Source organism: Myotis yumanensis, unplaced genomic scaffold, assembly GCF_028538775.1.
Source record: "Myotis yumanensis isolate MYYU_CA2020_CCGP unplaced genomic scaffold, mMyoYum1.0.hap1 SCAF_3, whole genome shotgun sequence".
NCBI classification, from domain to species: Eukaryota; Metazoa; Chordata; class Mammalia; order Chiroptera; family Vespertilionidae; genus Myotis; species Myotis yumanensis.
Window position 1 is genome coordinate 43,193,091 of NW_027223754.1, and position 22,034 is coordinate 43,215,124.

The 22,034-nt window shown below is 37.5% G+C and overlaps 1 protein-coding gene across 1 annotated transcript in view; it reads right to left on the reverse strand.

Moving 5' to 3' along the window:
* The window catches only part of DNAJC3 (DnaJ heat shock protein family (Hsp40) member C3), a 68,846-nt gene that overhangs the window by 29,716 nt on the left and 17,096 nt on the right, over positions 1-22,034 (reverse strand). Inside the window, exons 2-4 of the mRNA XM_070408751.1 lie at positions 20,667-20,777; positions 11,226-11,350; positions 2,516-2,590 (exon numbers count right to left, since the gene is read on the reverse strand). Of these exons, the coding sequence (XP_070264852.1) occupies positions 2,516-2,590; positions 11,226-11,350; positions 20,667-20,777 (311 nt within the window). The remainder of the gene's footprint in view (positions 1-2,515; positions 2,591-11,225; positions 11,351-20,666; positions 20,778-22,034) is intronic.

Sequence of the window (22,034 nt, forward strand, 5' to 3'; positions counted from 1 at the left end):
CCTATGGGATCGGGCCTAAACCGGCAGTCAGACATCCCCCCTCGCAATCTGGGACCACTGGCTCCTAACCGCTCACCTGCCTGCCTGCCTGATCGCCCCTAACAACTCTGCCTGCCGGCCTTCTCGCCCCCCCACTGCCCCCCCTTGCCGGCCTGATCACCCCCAACTGCCCCACACTGCCAGCTGCTCGCCCCCAACTGCCCCCCACCTGCTGGCCTGCTCGCCCCCAACTGCCCCTCCCCCCCGCCAGCCTGCTCGCCCCCAACTGCCTCCCCAGCACCGGTCTGATCACCCCCAATTGCCCTCCTGGCCTGATCGCCCCTAACCACCTCTGCCTCGGCCCCGCCACCACGGCTTTGTCCAGAAGGACGTCCGGAAGGTCTCCCAGTCTAATTAGCATATTACCCTTTTAATAGTATAAGACTATGCTATTTCGCCCTAGCTGGTTTGGCTCAGTGGATAGAGCGTTGGCCTGCGGACGAAGGGTCCTGGGTTCGATTCTGGTCAAAGGCAGGTACCTTGGTTGCAGGTTCCCCAGCCCTGGTCAGGGTGTGTGCAGGAGGCAGCCAATCAATGTGCCTCTCTGTCTCTCCCTCTCCCTTCCACTCTCTCTAAAAAATTAATATGAAAAAATATCCTCAGCTGAGGATTAACAACAAAAAATAATAGTGTTATTAATGCGTGATTAAAAAAAACCAACTCTAAGCAATATATTTCAATATTTGTTAAAAAGAAAAAAACACATCCTTGTGTTTTATCATTTATTTATCCACTCAACAGATTTTTATACAACACTTGCTATATACAAAGGACTGAGCTAGAGAAAGTTATGCTCCCAGCACATTTGTGTCTCCACCACTCATCCTTCAGCCTGCTCTCAAGTAGCAAGGAAGATTAGATCAACAGAAAATTACAACCAATGTTACTGAGATCATGAGACAAGCTTCTGATTCAAAACTATTGTTTTCTAGATTTTTCTGCATACGACTGAGCATTGTGGTAAGGTTATGAAAATGTTGGAAATTTTAGTTTTATTGTCAGAGTGGATATCATCATAGTACCTAAGCATTTTGATAAACCACAAAAATGCAAATAATGAATAATGGACTCTAATGTATGGCCTTTCTAAACCATTCCAGAAACAAATCCATGTAGAACAAAAATGTAGGTCTTAAAACAAGCCCAAGGAAGGCAGAAAGATATTGGGCTAGCTATCTCTCTCTAAATCATTTTTCAGGATATACCCCTTTCAATTACATATTATCTTACATTCTCCCAACAAATCCAAAATGCTTTACACTTTTTTGGACAGAAATCAGATATTTAACATTATACTGCCTAGCAAAATAAAGGTTTGTTAAATGAACAAATGAAGTGGGAATACAGAGTTCTCTGTTTTCTCCACCCAGTTTCATAACTTTTCATCTATGCTTGGTACAGGTTCTTTTAGTATAATAATACAACAAAGCGTTATGAAAGGCTGCCAGCATTAGCAAGTAAAAGGTCAGTTTGTCATAGAGACTCTGGGCGCTACTCTGCCCTCTTGAATGAAATCCTCAACAACACTTTACGCTGCATAAAGTAGCCATATGGGAAACTGAGAAAATTCCTTTTAAGAATCTGTTTCACCGAAACCGGTTTGGCTCAGTGGATAGAGCGTCGGCCTGCGGACTGAAGGGTCCCGGGTTCGATTCTGGTCAAGGGCATGTACCTGGGTTGCGGGCACATCCCCAGTAGGAGGTGTGCAGGAGGCAGCTGATCGATGTTTCTCTCTCATCGATGTTTCTAACTATCTATCTCTCTCCCTTCCTCTCTGTAAAAAATCAATAAAATATATTTAAAAAAAAAAAAGAATCTGTTTCATGGCCCTGGCCAGTGTTGCTCAGTAGTAGAGCATCAACCCTCCCCACTGAAGGGTCATGGGTTTGATTCTCAGTCAAGGGCACATACCTCATTTCAGATTTGTTCCATGGTCATAGGGCAGGAAGGTGGGCATGCGGGAGACAACCAATCAATGTGTCTCTCTCACATCGATGTTTCTCTCCCTCCTTCTCTCTCCTCCCCCCCCCCCAACCTTTCTCTCTCTCCATCACTCCCTTCTACTCTCTCTAAAAAATAAAATCAATGGGAAAATAACTTCCAGTGAGGATTAACATAAAAAGGGAATTTGTGTCATTACTCCTTTCAAATCAAATTAAAGGGGTCCCCAAGTTCCGGAGAGGACTTAGAATAGTTCAGCTGATGTCTGTAGATTCTCACAGAAGACAAAACAGAGCATGTGAGCTACAAAAACTGAATCAGGATTATATATTTATTCCTCAGACTTTACCTACCATCTATTAAAGTGATTCTTTGATGTCAGCCACCAAGTATTAATTCAAGAACTGTGATTCTTATATACACAAATGAAATATTTTCCCTTTTATATATAAAATTATGTCTTCCTATAAAATATAAATCGAATATATTCACTCAAAATAACATGTTCAAAGAGGCAAACACAAATTTAACTTACCACTTTTTTAAAATCATCTTCTGCTTCATCAAGTTTTCCTTGTTTGAGTAATAAGTGGCCTCTCTGTAATCTTGCCTAGAAAAAAATAATAGAAAGGTGTTCTGAGTACTATGCATTTCTAAATGTTCTTTAAACACAAAGAATAAAATTAAATAAGCTAATGAAGTATTAATGAAGTAATTATTTTCCAATGCCTATTTGATTTGGCACTCTAAGAATATTTCCTGGAACCAACAAATATGTTTAATTTTTTATAAAGTATGCTTCCTTAAAAATACTTTCTGCTATACCCAAAATGTTGAAAACATTTGTCCATACAAAATCTTGTACATGAATGTTCACAGCAATAGCCAAAAAGTGGAAAACAACCCAAATTACCATCAACTAATAAATCAATAAGCAAATGTGATAAAATCCATACAATGGAATTATTATTCAGCTATAAAAAGGAATAAAGTATAAGAACCTTGAAAACTTTATGCTAAGTGAAAAAAAGTAAGACATAAAGGGCTATATAATAGTAAGATTTCATTTATGTAAAATATCCAAATTCCATAGAGACAGAAAAATGAGTGGTTGCCAGGGGCTAGGGAAGATATGATAATGACTATTAATGAGTACAGGGTTTCTTTTTTAAATAAATACACACACACACACACATACACACACACACATCAGTGAGGAAGGGAAAGGGGGAGAGGGGTAGAAACATCAAAGATGAGAGAGAATCACTGATCAGCAGCCTCTTGTACAGCCCCCACCTGGACATGTGCCCTGAGTGGGAATCGAACTATGATCTCCCGGTTCATAAATCGATGCTCAACCACTGAGCCACACTGGCCAGGCTATAGGGTTTCTTTTTGAGGTGATAAAAATGTTCTGGAACTAGACAGTGGTAACACTTGCATAACCTTATGACTATATGGGCAGTGCCCAACTTATGATGTTTGGACTTTAAATAATCAGCCTGAGGGTCAGACTCACCCACAGGTGTGCTAGCAGCAATCAAGGCCCAACTACAAAAGGCAGGCACACATAACCCATTCTGGGGACATCCCTGGAGAACCTGGCTCAGATGGCCAGTGAGACTTTGTCACTTAGACCCATAGGACACCTTTTACATAAGGCCACTCTGTCAAGACCGGGAGACATAGCAGATTTACCTAACACATAGAAACAAACAAAGTGAGGAAACAAAGAAACATGTAAAAAATTAAAGAACAGAACAAAACTCCAGAAAAAGGACTAAATGAAATGGAGCACTCTACCAGATAAAAGAGTCAAAATACTGATTTAAAGGATGCTCAATGAACTTGGGAGAAGAAAAGATGAACTCTGTGAGAAGTTCAACAAAAAGATAGAGAACATTTTTTTAAAAGGATATAGAAAACATTAAAAAAAAAAACCCCTATCAGAATTAAAGAATACAATAACTAAAATGAAGAGAACAGTAGAGGGTATCAACAACAGATTAGATGAAGCAAAGAATCAAATCAGCAATCTGAAAGAGAAGGTAGTGAAAAAACCCAATTGGAACAGCCAAAATATAAAAGTTTTAAAAAATAAGGATAGTTTAAGAAACCTCTAGGAAAACATCAAGCATACCTACATTCCTATCTTAAGATTAAAAGCCTATTTGAAGAAAGGAGTTAAAAACATATTTGAAGAAATAATGACTGAAAACTTCCCTAACCTGTCAAAGGAAATCAACATAGAAGTCCAGGAAGTGCAGAGAGTCCCAAACAAGATGAACTCAAAAAGGCCACAAAAAGACACATCAGCCGAAACCGGTTTGGCTCAGTGGATAGAGCGTCGGCCTGCGGACTGAAGGGTCCCAGGTTCGATTCCGGTCAAGGGCATGTACCTGGGTTGCGGGCACATCTCCAGTGGGAGATGTGCAGGAGGCAGCTGGTCGATGTTTCTCTCTCATCGATGTTTCTGGCTCTCTATCTCTCTCCCTTCCTCTCTGTAAAAAATCAATAAAATATATTTAAAAAAAAAAAAAAAAAAAAGACACATCATAATTAAAATGTCAAAAGTTAAAGACAAAGAGAGAATCTTGAAAGTAGCAAGAGAAAAGCAGATAGTTAAGTACAAGAGAATTCCCATAAGACTATCAGTGAATTTGTCAACAGAAATTTTGGAGGCCAGAAGGAACTGATATTAAATAGTCAAAATAATGAAAAGCAAGGATTTACAACCAAGATTCCTCTACCCAGCCAGGTTTATCATTTAAAATCTGAGATAAAGAATTTCCCAGACAAGAAAAAGCTAAAGAAGTTCATCACCACCAAACCAGTATACAAAAAATGTAGAAGGGACTTTTTAAGTAAAAGGACCAAACGTGAATAATTTAGAAAAGAAAAAAATCTCACTGACAAAGGCAAATCCTTAATAAAAGCAGTGGATCAATCCTATATAATAAAAGCCTAATATGCAAATTGACCAAAGGTGGAATTACTGGTTGCTATGACATGCACTGACCACCAGGGGGCAGATGCTCAACGCAGGAGCTGCCCCTGGTGGTCAGTGCACTCCCAGAGGGGGAGCGCCGCTCAGCCAGAAGCCGGGCTCACAGCTGGCGAGCACAGTGGCAGTGGCAGGAGCCTTTGCTGCAGGAGGGCGGTAAGGAGCGAGGGGTTCCAGACTGCGAGAGCCCCGGACTGCGAGATGGATGTCTGACTGCCAGCTTAGGCCCGATCCCTAGGGAGATCAGGCCTAAGTCAGCAGGTGGACATCCCCCAAGGGGTCCTGGACTGCGAGAGGGCACAAGCCAGGCTGAGGAACCCCCCACTCCCAGTGCACAAATTTCACGCATCGGGCCTCTAGTAAATTATAAAGCTAGTACAAAGGTTAAAAGAAGATCATGTGTAATTACAACAATAAATTTAGGAATACACATAAACACACATAAAATAAGTAAAAAATAACGCCAAAAACATAAACATGGAGGAGATGAGTAAAAATTGTACTGATTTTAGAATATGTTCAATCCTAAGTGACCATCAACTTAAAATAGACTACTTTAAACTTGGTATATATAAAGCACATGGTAACCATAACCAAACATTTACAAGGAATATACAAGAAATAAAGAGAAAGGAACCCAAACATAACACTACAGAAAGTCATCAACATACAAGGGAAGAGCCAAGAGAATAAGAACAGAGAACCACAAAAACAATCAGAAAACAATTAATAAAAGAGCAATCACTAAAAACCTATCAATAATTTCTTTAAATGTAAATGGACTACATGATCCAATCAAAAGACATGAGGTGGCTGAATTGATTAAAAAACAAGGTGTACATATATTGCCTATAAGAGACCCACCTCAGATCAAAAGATGCACACTGACTGAAAATAAAGGGTTGGAAAAAGATATTTCATGCTAGTAAAAATGAAAAAAAAAAAGGTTTGGGTAACAATATTTATATCAGACAAAACAGACTTTAAGAAAAAGGCCTGGTGCGGCTCAGTGGTTGAACATCAACCCATGAACTAGGAGGTCACCAGTTCGATTCCCAGTCAGAGTACATGCCTAGGTTGCAGGCTCAATCACCAGTAGGGGTTATACAGGAGGCAACCAATTGATAATCATCACTGATGTTTCTATCTCTCTATCCCTCTCTTTTCCTCTAAAAATCAATAAAAACATTTTTTTAAAGAAAAAAAGCCATAACAAAGGATAAAGAAGAGTATTTCATAATGATAAGGGGATTAATACAAGAATGTGTAACTCTTAAAAACATCTCCACACCAACACAGAACCCAATATGTAAAGCAAACTTTGACAAACATAAAAGGAAAGATCAGTAGTAATACAATACAGTAGGGGGCTTAACACCCCACTAGAATCAATTGATGGATCACCCAGACAGAAAATCAACAAGGAAACTGGCCTTAAGTGACACATCAGATTGAAGGGATTAAGTTGATATTTTTAGAACATTTCACCCAAATGCAACAGATCATACATTCTGTTCAAGTGTACATGAAACATTTTCCAGGATATATTACCTATTAGGAAACAAAACAAGTCTCAGTAAATTTAATAAGACTGAAATTATATCAAGCATCTTCTCCAATCACAATGGTATGAAATTAGAAATCAATCACAAGAATAAAACTGAAAAACACAAACATGTGGAGGCTAAATAACATGCTACTAAACAATTAATGGGTTAACAACAAGATCAAGAAGAAAATCAACATATACTGAGAGACAAAAGAAAATGAAAACACAACCACTGAAAAAATCAATGGGACACAGCCAAAGCAATTCTGAAAGGGAAATTCATACCAATGTAGGCCTATGCCAAGAGACAAGAAAAATTTCAAATAAACAATCTAACTTTACATATGGGAGCATTAGAAAAAGAAAAACAAAGTGATTAGAAAGAAGGAAATAATAAAGGTCAGAGTGGAAATAAATGAAAGAGACTTAAAAAAACAACAGAAAAGATCACTGAAACTAAGAATTAGTTCTGTGAAAACATAAACAAAATTTAAGGACCTTTAGCCTAATTCATGAAGAAAAAGAGAGAGCCCAAATAAATAAAATCAGAAATGAAAAAGAAGTATCAATAGACATCACAGAAATATAAAGGATTATTTTAAAAACACTATGAAGGCCCTGGCCAGGTGGCTCAGTTGGTTGGAACATCATCCTGTACACCAGAAAGTTTGCAGGTTCAATTCCCGGTCAGGACACATGCCTGAGTTGCAGGTTCAATCCCCAACAGGGAGTGTGCAGGAGGCAGCTGATCAATGTTTCTCTTTCATCAATGTTTCTATCTCTCTCTTCTCCCTTCCTTTCTCTGAAATCAATAACACATATTAAACAACAAAAAAAATCATACACCATGGATCAAGTGGAATATATTCATGAAATGCAAGTTTGGTTCAATATTCACACATCTATTAACATGATACACCACATAAAACAAACTCAAGAATAAATATCATATGATCATTTAATAGGTGCAGAAAAAGCATTTGACAAAATCTAGCATCCATTTATGATAAAAACTCAGCAAAGTGGGGACAGAAGGAATATACCTCAACATAATGAAGGCCATATATGACAAACCCACAGCTAACATCTTATTCAAACTTTTTCTTTAAGATCAGAAACAGGGCAAGGATGTCTACTTTCACCACCTTAATTCACATATTACTGCAAGTCCTAGCCATAGCAATCAGACAAGAAAAAGAAATAAAAAGGCATCCAAATTGGAAAGAAGAAGCACAACTGTCATTATTTGTAGATGACATGCTATATATAGAGAACACTGAAGATTCCACACAAAAAACGATTACAATTAATAAGTGAATTCATTAAGCAGGACACACAATTAATATTCAGAAATAAATTCTATTTTTATACAGCAATAATGACTACCAAAAAGAGAAATTAAGAAAATAATACTATTTACAATTGCATCAAAAAAATAAAATATCTAGGAAGAAAGTTAAGAAGGAACTAAAAGACCTTGGAAAACTATAAGACACTAAAGAAGACACACAAAATGGAAGGATATACAATGCTCTTGAACAGAAACAATTAACATTGTTAAAACGTCCATACTATCCAAAGCAATCTATAGATTCAATGCAAACCCCATAAAAATACCAATGGCGTTTTTCACAGAACTAGAACAAATAATCCGAAAATGTATATGGAACCAAAGAAGTCACCGAATAGCCAAAGCTATCTGAAGGAAGAAGAATAAAATTAGAAGTATCATGCTACCTGATATCAAACTATACTACAAGGCTATATAATCAAAACAGCATGGTACTGGCACAAAAAGAGATTCATAGATCAATGGACAGAACAGAGAGCCCAAAAATAAACCCACACCTATATACTCAACTAATCTCTGACAATGGAAGCAAGAATATACAATGGGGTAACAATAGTTTCTTCAGTAAATGGTGCTGGGAAAACTGGACAAATACATGCAAAAAAAAAAAAAAAAAGAAACTAGACCACTTTCTTATACCATATACAAAAATGAAATAAAAAGGGATTTAAGACTTACATATAAGGTCTGAAACCATAAAACTCCTAGAAGAAAACATAGTCAATGAACTCTTTGACATGGCTCTTGATAATATTCTTTGGGGTATGTCTCCTCAAGCAAGGGAAACAAAAAATAAATAAACAAATGGAACCACATCAAACTAAAAAGATTTTGCACAGCAAAGGAAACCATCTGAATGGGAGAGTCACCAATGATACATCTGATAAGGAGTTAATATCCAAATTATGTAAGGAACTCAAACTACTTAATACCAAAAAAAACCCAAAAAACAAAGAATCTGATTTTTAAAAATGAGCAGAGGCTCTGAATAAACATTTCTCCAAAGAGCATATACAGACAGCCAAAAGACATATTAAAAGATGCTCAACGTACTGATCATCAGGGAAACAGCAAATCAAAATCACAATGAGATGTTACCTCACACCTGTCAGAATGGCCATCATCCAGAAATCAACTAGCAAGTGTTGGTGAGATGTGGAGAAAAGGGAACCCTCATGTACTGTTGGTGGTATGGTGAATTGGTACAGCCACTATGGAAAACAATATAAATACAACTACCAATTCCACTTTTGGTATTGATCTGAAGAAACCCAAAACACTATTCTGAAAACATGTGCACCCCGATGTTCACTGCAGCATTATTTACAGTAGCCAAGATATGGAAGCAGCGTAAATGTCCACCAACAGATGAATAGACAAAAAAGATTTGGCATTTATTTATATATACATTGGAGTTTTACTCAGCCATGAAAAAGAATGAAATATTGCCATCGGTGACAACATGAATGGACCTAAAGGGTATTATGCTAAGTGAAAAAAGTGAAAGAAAGAAAAATACCACTTGATTTCACTTATATGTGGAATTTAAAAAACAAAATAAACAAACAAATAAAAAAACTCACAGATATAGAGAACAAATCCATAGTTGCCAGATGGGAAGATGGTTGAGGGGGAAGGGTGAACAAGGTGAAAGGAATTAAGAAGTACAAAATTAAGAAGTATAAAAATCATGGAGATGTAAAGTATAGCATAGGGAATAGAGTCAATAATCTATTATAATAAAAGTGTAATATGCTAATTAGACCGGACAGCCGAGCGACCTTCTGGACGTCCTTCCGGACAACCTTCCGGGCGATCTTCTGGATGAAGCTTGGGCTTCAAGGGCTGAAGCAGCTGCCGCAGCTGCGAGGGCCGAGCCCCTTGCATGAATTTCGTGCATCGGGCCTCTAGTATTCTAATAACTATGTATGGTGTCAGATAGGTACTTTGACATGGCTCTTAGCAATATTTTTATGAATCCTTTGTAAAGTATATAAATGTCTAATCACTATGTTATATACCTGAAACTAATATTGTATGTCAACTGTAATTGAAAAGTTAAAATTAAATTTTAAAGGAAAGAAATTACATACATATTCCACTAAAACTTTTATGTTACTTTTATGATACATAAAATTTCCCCAATTCCCTGTTAAGTGCATCAACACACATAAAAAGCAATATCAAAGCTTCTTCAATCAGCTAATAGCTACTATAGTATTAGGATAATGAGCTACTTAACCTTTGTGAAAGGTTGTGCTTAGCTAGGTAAAGTAATATGTGAGAATAAACAAGTCATCTTTTCTGTCAATAAACAGTTTAGGCAGCCACCATGTTGGCCACATGACTTGCAGCTCCTTGGGGGTTGCCATCTTGAAACAGCAAAGGCCAACCCCTCCCTTTGAATTAGCCAATCGAGCAAGACTGTGCGCCTGAGCTCCAATCAAGAGTGAGGGACAAGTCACGTGTGTCAGGGATTAAAAAGCCGAGCAGACCGCCTGCTCGGTGTGCGCGCACTACAGACCATGTGCTGAGTACCCTTCCACATAGAAGTAAAGATGTTTGCCTTGCTGCCTGGCTCCCAAGTATGTTTTGTGTTCTACCAGGACCCCTGAATTTGGGACTCGCCTTATTTCTTACGAACAGATTAAAGAAAATTAGATACTTGGGAATTCCATCTTAAAATAATAGTAACATTTCAAACCAAACATTCAAACCATATCTAATTATCTCAAATTCTGTTTGGAATATGGCAGGTTATAAACAATAAATGAGTTATCAAATTAATTTTGAAACCATCTAATTGGCCCAATTATTTTAAGCCATTACACTGACCTGCCAATTGTCAAAATATCCCATTAGGTTGTAAATACCTCCACTTCTGAAGTCTGTGTGTTGGTTCCAGGGGAGAATTCTGTCTACTTCACCACAAACCACTGCTTAGTTATCTCCTTTTCTTTATTGTTCCTGCTACTGACTAATTGAAACTGTCATTAGTAACCTGACAGCCTCTTAATTTAACAGCCTCTTCATCAACTCATTTCTCAGCCTCACTTCTTGCGCCCTGCACTCCATCCTCCACACAGAGGTCTTCCTAAATGACAGAATGAACATCACTGTCACGCTTCTAAAAATTATCTAATGGACCCACTGTCCCTCTTTCACAGATCTTTGATGTCAGGGACTTTGGGGGGTTCTTACTGCCCAGTCCACTACATCATAGTGGCTTTCTATGTCCTCCAGCCATGCCTACCCAGCATGCCAGTCCTCACCTTAACAAACAAATTCCCTCTTCCACGTTCCCTTAAATTAAATCTTAAAGAAAGTTTAGATGCACTTACTGCAGTGAAATCCATCTTCAATTCAATCACTTTAGTTAAATCAGGAAGTGCTGCTTTTGATTTTCCCATAGCTAAAAAGGCAGTAGCTCTTCTATAGTAAGCAACATAGTTATCTGGGTCACCATCTGAAAATTAAAATAATAAATATTAGCGCTCAGTAATTTATTTAAAAAAACCAAGTCACCTAAACAATATTAGAATTTGCAATTCGATTAAGAAAGGTTAATTAAGAAAAGAATTTCTTCATCAATAATGAATCGTGTTGCCTAGCAAGATCACTGCAAATAAATCCAGAACAAGGGTCAGCAAACCGGCCTCTCAGCCAAATCCAATCCACAAACTGCAAGTTAAAAATAGTTTTTACATTTTTAAAGAGTTGTCAAAAAAAAAGAAAAAGAAAAATATTCAACAAAGCCTACAATATTTATTATCTAGCCCTTGAGAGAAAAAGTCTGCCAACCTCTGGTCTGAAATACTAACTATATTCAACTCATAACTTTGTCTTTACTGACATTTTCTTAAGTAAAATACTGATTGAAAATATGGACTATGAACTTATTCACAGAATTTTAGAAAATTATAGATTTCCAATTAAATTGATATTGTGCAACCTCTGCTCCTTCACAAACTCCAACTAAAATGGCAGTGAAGAAATAAAGGTACAATCCTTAGACAAAAAATGAGTGAGACTAAAGAGCAAAACTAGAGAAGTCAAAAATATCTGAACAAAGGAAAGCAGATGGATGAGTTAAGTTTTTGAGCTAATTCCACTCTGCTCAGCACCTACAAATTGGGGAAGGAGTGAATTCAATTAGAAGCAAACCTCGTGTTGCTGAACAAACCTTCCAGAAAGCAACTTTGAAATATAAACATATATATATATTAAAATGTTAAAATGATCTTGATCAAATCTGGCCATCTTATCTTTTAAAATACATATATGCACACAGAAGTCCATCATTTTAAAATTTACCACTAAAACTCACTAAAAGTTCTACCCTTCAAAGTCCTATCATTTGAAAAACATTACAATATGGAAATCTATATGGCAGAACAGTATACCACAGTTTTGAGCAATTGTAAATGGCACTGAAAACTACCTGAAGTGCTTCTGGGGGAATGTGAGGCAGGAGGAGAGAACACCATATGTGCAAGAAGATATACAAATGGTCAATCAGCATATGAAAAGATGTTTAAGATCACCAATCATCAGGGAAATGCAAATCAAAACCACATCGAAATAATACTTCATACCCATTAGAAGGGAGGGAGGGAAGGAGGGAGGGAGGGAGGGAGGGGGGAAGGGAGCGATACTATTGATGGAACATAAGATGGTGCAGCTGCTGTAGGGGAGTTCCTCAAAAATTAAACATAGAATTACCATATGCACCACCAATTCTACTTCTGGGTATATACCCAAAATATTTTCTTCTTTATACTGTCCATGTATTCCAAAGTGTTTCACAATGAACATGGAGTACTTTCATATTCATTAATTTAAAAAAAAAAAAGAAAATCTCCATGACTTATCTACACTAAGCAAAGACTAAGAAATACTAGAAATAACATGATTTAAGGCTTGGCATTTAAACCACACACCATTATCTTGATATATTCAAAATTCTATTATACTGTATATATACTAGTATATATCTACATCCTATATAATAAAAGACTAATATGCAAATTGTCCCCTTGACGGGGAGTTCGACCGCTCACTATGACGTGTGCTGACCACCAAGGGGCAGTGTGGAACATGGCAGGTGTCGGTGGCGCAGCGCTGGCAGCGGGTGGTAGTGGAGGCACTGCTGGCCCCAATGGGCCCAGATGAGAGCAGTACCAGTGGTGGCGGCTTGGGGAGGGGCTGCTACCCGGCACCCAAGCACTGAGGGAGCCGGATGGGAGCCCAATCACCCTGCTGATCGCCCTGCAGACAGCAACCAGGCAGGGCTGCCGTCTGGCTCCCAGGCACTGAGGGAGCCAAGTGGGGACCCAATGACTCAGGCGGAGGGGGCTAGTGGGGGCCCGGGGGCCCAGTTGCTGCCCAGGACCCAGAGGTCAGCTGGGACCTGCCCGTCCATGCCAGATGTTTGGGCTTTGATCGCTGGCCAGGCCTAGGGGCCACACTCATGTACGAATTTCGTGCACCGGGCCTCTAGTGTGTATGCGTATATATATATAACATACATATATGTGTGTGTGTGTGTGTGTCTGTGTGTATATATGTATATGTGTGTATATATATATGTGTGTGTGTGTGTGTGTGTGTGTGTATATCTTACTGTACCTAACACCACTCCCAATATCAATTATTTATATACACACTTCAGTCTAGAGAAAATAAATTCCTTGAGTGAATTCGTTTTCGTGTGTCCATAGCTAATACCTGACCATTCTCCCACATGAAATTAGCAATGGCATTTTCAAAAGCAGATGTAGCTAATTTTAAACTTTCAAGGAAAGAAAAGAATGCTTATGGCTAGCTTTGGGGTATTTTATCAAGAAGGCACCATCAGTAAAAATTGCACTGGACTTTCATTTGGAAAAAAATGACAATTTCACACAAAACGAAAAGAGAGCCCACTGTATGGGAGAAAATATTTGGCAATGACACATCTGATAAAGGGTTAATATCCTAAATATATAAGGAACTCATACATCTTAACAAAAGGAAGACAAACAATCCAATTTAAAAATGGGCAAAGGACCTAAATAGACACTTCTCTGAAGAGGACATAGAGATGGCCAAGAAACATATGAAAAAATGCTAAAGTCACTGATCACCAGAGAGATGCAAATTAAAACAACAATGAGGTATCAACTCATACTTGTCAGAATGGCTACTGTTAAACCAACAAATGACAAGTGCTGGCAAGGATGTGGAGAAAAGGGAACCCTAGGGCACTGCTGGTGGGAATGCATACTGATACAACTATTATAGAAAACAGTATGGAGTTTCCTCAAAAAATTAAATATGGATCTGCCATTTGACCCAGTGATCCCACTTCTAGGAATATAACCTAAGAAACCCAAAGCACTAATAAGAAAGAATGTACGCACCCTTATGTTCATAGCAGCACAATTTACAATAGCTAAGATCTGGAAACAGCCCAAATATCCATGAGTAGATGATTGGATAAAAAAGCTATGGTACATTTATACCATGAAAACTATTGCAGTAGTAAGAAAGAAGAATTTCTTGCCCTTTGAGACAGCATGGAGGGACCTGGAGAGTATCATGCTAAGTGAAATAAGTCAGTCAGAGAAAGATGAGTATCACATGATCGCACTCATATGTGGAATCTAAGTAACAAAATAAACTGATGAACGGAGTGGATCCAGAGACATGGAAGCATGGAACAGAGTGTGGAATCTCAGAGGAAAGGCGGGGGAGGGTGGGAGGTAATCAACCAAAGACCTTGTATGCATATATACATAACCATGGACACAGATAATAGGGTGCTGAAGGCCTGGGGTGGGCTGGAGGGGGTCAATTGGGGAGATACAGGGACACATGTAATACTTTCAAAAATAAAGAATTATAAAAAAGAAAAAATTGACAATTTCAGTCTGTGCAGGAAAACCTCCAAAGAGGATTATGTATGACATAACTTTTGTATTAAGTATTTGATTATACACATATTTAAAATGTCTGTATAAAATATTTCTGGGGCATTCACTTTCACTTATTTTACTATTCAATTTTTAGGTATTTTACTATTCAGTTTTTAGGTATTTTACTATTCAGTTTTTAGGTTTTTACTATTCAGTTTTTAAGATATGAAATGGAGTTGGGACCCCATTTCAATGTATAACACTGAACCCACAAAAATAAGGAATCAAATGACAATGGCTCAATACATGAAACATGTACCAATTTGCTTGGTGGTATAGAGTCACTTGAATGGCAAAATAGAATAGCCTGGCTCTTCACCTTAAAATACCAACAGTTCTTAGAACTAGTGTCCCTTCCTATATCATTGTGTATAAAGTAGCAACTAAACAAGGATTAGTCTAAGAAATTCGTGCTTTAAATTTGGCATTTAAACCACACACCATTATCTTGATAAATACAAGATTTGATAACCTCAAAAAAATCACTTTTCCTATTATCCACTCAATATACAATTCATTATTTAAATTACTTGCAAGCCTGCATATAAATACGTGAGTTCATTTTAAAACATGTCATTCAAATTGTTACACTCATTGATTAGAAATTTGAACATGAGGGATGAATTTAAGGTTTAATCCTAAAACTATCAAACAATTCAAATATGAGAAAATTAGCCCTAATAAAGAATATACAACTACTATCTGGAGAAAACACATCAGGAAGTCGATTACAAATGATGTTGTAAACAGTGGTAGCAGGAAGCAGAAGAACACCACCCTTGCCTGGGTACAAATTTTTTTTTTTTATTCTGGCTGCCAGCTAATCCAACTCTACCTCCTTCATTCATTTCAAACTTTAACTGGGCACCAATCAGATGTTAAAATTAAAAAATGACAACAGTAAGAATAGATAGTACCTATCCTTAAGAAGTTTACAATCTTTTGACCTGGAATGTGACCTTTGGAAGGTCACCAGAGCATTCTCTGTTTCCTTCTGTCTAAATGTGAACAGGAATGCTCATTCCCATTTCACAAGTGATGTTCAAATGTTATGAGAAAGCACCAATATGCTTAAGTGACAAATAAAAGTAGACTTGGGGTGTTTTTTAACTTTGCAAAACTATATAAATGTAATACTGGGGTTTTTTTACCAAGCAAATGGAGAAACCTATCATTTCAGACATGCCCACCATTGAATCTACTTCAGACATTCATTCCTGCCAAATAGGAATAAGACACTATGTAAGGTCTATCAAAGAAATGATTTCACACCCTAGAATACATTTCAGACACAAAGAACATAAGACATGATGTGGGAATGAGAGGTGGGGCCATCTTCACACCTGCACTGTGGTTTTCTCTAATGATAAATCTCTAAACAAAACTCCTTCATCACATTAAAATGATTGCAACTGTTTCAGAAGACTATTTGAAAAGTGATAAACTATGCTCTTTCTTAAATCAAAAATGTTTCCAACAGATCAAGACTATTTCCCAATCAGTTCTAAATCTTAAAACCCCTGCCAAAAAATATTTATATGACAGATTCAAAAATATTTCAAACTAAATCACTGACAGATCTGTACCACAAGGTAGAAATAATTACTTGTGTTACTATGAAGTTTCAATACATAAACCTTTTATTGTGTAAAAATGTAATCATAAAACATACCATGCCCAATTACCAAAACATACAAAGACATTTTTCAAAAATAAAAATGGAAGGGTGTCACAACCATAAATAATGTCTGCAACATTATAAAAAATGATTCGTTGATACACAACATGCTGCTGGCCAAATTCTATTAAAAACTTTAACATCATCATCAAAATGTCCATACTATCCAAAGCAATCTATAGATTCAATGCACTCCCCATTAAAATACCAACAGCATATTTCACAGACCACGAATGAACTCTCCAAAAATTCATCTGGAATTAAAAAAAAGACCCAGAATAGCTGCAGCAATCCTCAAAAAGAAAAACAAAGTAGGAGGGATCTCAATACCAGATATCAAGCTGTATTACAAAGTCACTGCTCTCAAAATTGCCTGGTACTGGCACAAGAACAGACATATAGACCAATGGAATAGAATAGAGAGCCCAGAAATCGACCCAAACCACTATGCTCAATTAATTTTTGACAAAGGAGGCAAGAACATGCAATGGAGTCAAGACAGTCTCTTCAATAAATGGTGTTGGGAAAATTGGACAGATACACGCGAAAAAATGAAACTAGACCACCAATTTACACCATAGACAAAAATAAACTCAAAATGGATAAAGGAGTTAAACGTAAGATGGGAAACCATAAAAATCTTAGAGGAATCCACAGGCAGCAAAATCTCAGACATATGCCGAAGCAATATCTTCACCGATACAGCTCCTAGGGAAGGGGTGGGCAACCCCTGGCACGCGTGCCAAACATGGCACGCCAGTAACTTCTGCTGGCACGCGAAAACCTCTCTTATAATCTTCCATCTACAATTTTTTTCTTAATATCGACTTTTTTATTTTTCAGATAAATTCAGTGTAGGTGCATCTTAGATAAATAAATAATTTTACATAACAAGTTATCTTAAAAACCATAAACATGGATTGACGAGAGAGGGGAAGAGTAATTTCTATGCCTCTGCCTTAACTCCCTGCCTTCCTAGATCCGACCAGTGTTTTGGTTTCATCCACAGACGCTTGTGAATCTTTGTTCTCGTGATGAATTTTGTTAAGTCTCGTAATAGGAGTAGCCTGACGGATGATAGTAGTAGCTCGTGCATATCTCCGAAGGTCACAAAATATAAACCTGATGTAAAATCTCTGTCATCAGTGATGCAGCAGCAAAAGTCCCACTGATAATATCAAACGGAGTCATAAAGTTTTCTGTCGGACTATCAGTGTACATGTATACATTAAAAAAATAAATGTATTTTTCATCATCATATACTGTGTTTTTGTCGCTCGAATGAATTTTATTATTTCTTCAAGGTTCTTCACATAGGTACACCTTAAGAGATATCAAGTAGGCGTAACATATTCTCAAAAAATTAGGGTTGGCACGCAGAAGAATTTTGAGTCAGAGATTTTGCTGGTTTTGGCACGCACTCACAAAAAGGTTGCCCACCCCTGTCCTAGGGCAATGGAAACTAAAGAGAAAATAAGCAAATGGAACTATATCAAAATAAAAAGCTTCTGCACAGCAAGAGAAACCATCAGTAAAACAACAAGAAAACCTACTGCATGGGAGAACATATTTGTCAATGTTATCTCCAATAAGGGTTTAATCTCCAGCATTTACAGGGAATTCATACAATTTAACAAAAGGAAGATAAACAACCCAATCAAAAAATGGGCAACAGATCTAAATAAATACTTTTTGAAAGAGGACATAAGGAAGGCCAAGAGACATATGAAAACATGCTCAAAAAAACTGATCATTCAAGAGATGCAAATCAAAACAACAATGAGGTACCATCTCACACCTGTCAGAATGGCTATCTTCAACAAATCAACAAGTGCTGGTGAGGATGCAGAGAAAAAGGAACCCTTGTGCACTGCTGGTGGGAATGCAGACTGGTGCAGCCACTGTGGAGAACAGTTTGGAGTTTCCTCAAAAAACTAAGAATGGAATTCCCATTTGACCCAGTGATTCCACTTCTAGGAATATATCCCAAGAAACTAGAAACACCAATCAGAAAGAATATATGCACCCCTATGTTCATAGCAGCACAATTTACAATAGCTAAGATTTGGAAACAGCCTAAGTGCCCATCAGCAGATGAGTGGAGTAAAAAACTGTTGTACATTGACACAATGGAATACTACGCTGCTATAAAAAGGAAGGAACCATTTGCAACAGCATGGATGGAGCTGGAGAGCATTATGCTAAGCGAAATAAGTCAGAGAAAGATAAATTTCACATGATCTCACTCATTTGTGGATTATAATGAACAATATAAACTGATGAACAAAAACAGATCCAGAGACAGAGAAGCATCGATCAGATGCTCAAACCTCAGAGGTAAGGTCGGGGAGGGTGGCGGTAAGGGGGAGAGATCAACCAAAGGACTTGTATGCATGCATATAAGCCTAACCAATGGACACAGACACCAGGGGGGGTGAGGGCATGAACGGTGGGGGGGAAAGAGGGGATAAGGACATATATGTAATATCTTAATAAAAAAAATTTAACATCAATTTCTAATCAAAGCTGAAGTTAAAGAAATAAAGTACATTACAAAATTTAGAAGTTGGGAGGTATAAACACTTTTATGAATAAATATTTAACAAACTTTTTATATAATTAGTTTAAAGCAATGTGTTAGCACATAGATGACATTTTAACACAAAAGATTAGCATTCATTTTGAAGTAGCACAGCCCTATGATCTGCAGCAATAACTTGTGCATAACTTGTTAGTCTAGAACAATTCACTGTTAGCTAAAGGCTCTCACCAAATCACTGGGTTACCTGAAGCAGCCAACGTGGCCATACTAAATGTTATGTTTGGTAAATGAGACAACTGCCAAGAGGATCTCCACTTCTTTTCTGATAAACACATATCTCCTAAGAGATTCAGTAGGCCATGACACCACATCACCCCATCACTATCTGCTATATATTGTCATCATGTATAATTTAACCTTTATTTTCTATAGTTAGTTATGAACAAGTGTTTTACATAAACTAAAATGATGAATGTCTCAAATCACACAGGTCTTCCTCAGAAATTATGATATTTGTACCATTTAAAAATCATTGCTACTCACCAAATTATGAACCAAGTGACATGGCTATTCGAATTCTGGATGCAACCAGTGTTTTACTTTTTCTCTTTACTGAATTTCACAAAAAATTACTTTAGCTTTACAAGTTTACATCTTTCAGTGTAGACAATAATATTTTATTGGGTATTTTGGGGAAGAGCCAGCTCAAGGATTCTTGAATGGCAATGACGCTAAAGAAAACTAGGGAGTCATTTTAAATTATTTTAACAATACACCATGGCCCATAATGTTTCCATTAATTGTGGGATTAAAGAATGCAAATAATAGCCCTAGCCTGTTTGGCTCAGTGGATAGAGCATCAGCCTGCAGACCAAAGGATCCTGGGTTCGATTCTAATCAGGGGCACATACCTCGGTTACAGGCTCCTCCCCGGCCCAGGCCCTGGTCAGGGTGCATGCAAGAGGCAACCAATCAATATGTTTCTCTCACAGCAATATTTCTCTGTCTTTCCCTCTCTCTTCCACTCTCTCTAAAAATCAATGGAATAATATCCTCAGGTGAGGATTAAAAAAATTAAAAAGAATGCAAATCATAAAGTATAAAACAGGTAGAAAGCATAACTTTCTGTGGTTGTAGGAAGAATCAGTATTTTTAAGACATGCTTTATCTAAGACAATAACTGAATATTTTTTAATTACCATGCTGCAGCACTTAAGTCAGTTCTAATAGTTACCAGAAAAGTAACTATTAGATTATCTCAAGTCATCAAGAAAATTAAACTGTATTTAGTAAAATCTTTTAAGAGGCAGAAAATTATAATGCATTGAAAAAGGTTTCCTGTCAAAATTATCTTGAATTATTCTTGGTATTTATAGTAGCAAATCTATAAATTTACTACCTGGAACGTTCTCTCATGCTAAATACACATGCATTCAAGTATTATGCACTTATTTTACTAATCTATTTCACTGAGAATCCTGCAAATATTTTTAAATGTTGTATTTAACCATTAAATAATGTTTAATTTAAATGTTATTCTAAAGAAGAGCTATTAATTAAAATTTACTAAGATGGCCACTGAGCGTTTTACTTCCAAGATACAAACCTACTGCAGCATGAAACTGTGATAACGCATCAGCTAGCTGTCCAGCAGCAAGCAATTTCTTCCCCAATTCAAGATGTTTCTCAACATCTGCATTCACTCCACATTCGGCACCTAAAAACAAATTAAAAAATAAGTTAATTGTCCATGGACCAAGATTTAATTCTAAAGAATAAAATGTTAACGCTATAATTATCTGTCTCAGAAATTTATCAGATGAGAAAAGTAAAAGGAGCTGAAAAGTGACCTAGAGAAAGTAACAATAAGGCACAAGCATGCTTCATTTTATAGAGTATAAGCAACCCAAAAATATACCATATTAACCTAGTAATGAAAAGAATGTAACCAGTCTACAAAATATAAGGGAAACTATACAACACAGTAGTAGTAAAACTACGTTGAACAACAAAATTAGAACTGCTTTGTTAAACTAGACTCTCACTTTAATGAATATTATCAAGACCACTATAATATTCAAGTACTTGCTGAGCACCTACAAAGTACCAGGCACTATTCTAAGTATTTGGGATAAGTGCAAAGCAAACAAAAACCTACGCCAGTCACAGTGCCTGGCATTAAAGGAGGAAACAGACATAAGAAATAGATAAATTACATAGCACGTTAGGGAAAAGTACTATGGAAAAAGCAGAACTGTGTGATGGGGGTCAGCAGTGCTGAGCTTCCAGTTTTAAATAAGGTGGTGAATGGTGTGCTTCATTGAGAAGCTGACATTTGAGCAAACATTTAATTGAAGGAAGTGAGGAAGTCAACATGCAAGTATCTAGGAAAAGAGCTTTTCAAGAAGAACTAGGTCATGTGCCAGAAACAGCAGGAAGGCCAGAATGGCTACCACAGAGCCAACAGGGGAGAACAGATTATAACATGAAGTCAAAGTAGAGGGTCTATGTCTGGCTTCGGTTTCACTCTGGGTAAAACAGGGAGCTACTGAGAAACTGTGAGTAGAATAATATGATCTGCCTGGCCTAGCCAATTATTAATGTGCTGCCTCTCTGCTTTGAATTCATCTTTTAGTACCTGGCTGTAAAAAAATTCATTTTTTAAGCATTTCTTTATCCAGCACAATGTTACACTTTGTTAGAAAATGGCACTGAAGGGGCACTGCAAGAAGGACACCTTCTGGTTCCCCTTACTGCCTTTACTTTTTTTCTGGATCCTGCTTCATGGTACGCATGGGAAGGACATCCAGTGGTACACTGTCATATGGCTATATGCCCAGGGATCCAGTCCCTCAGCAATCTGGCAGCCTTGGCCAGACACCACCTCCCTACAAGGACACCATGCACTCGAGGCTTCATACCCACAACAGCACCCTGACTCCCCCTGCATACAGCTAACCAAGCTGGGCTCACC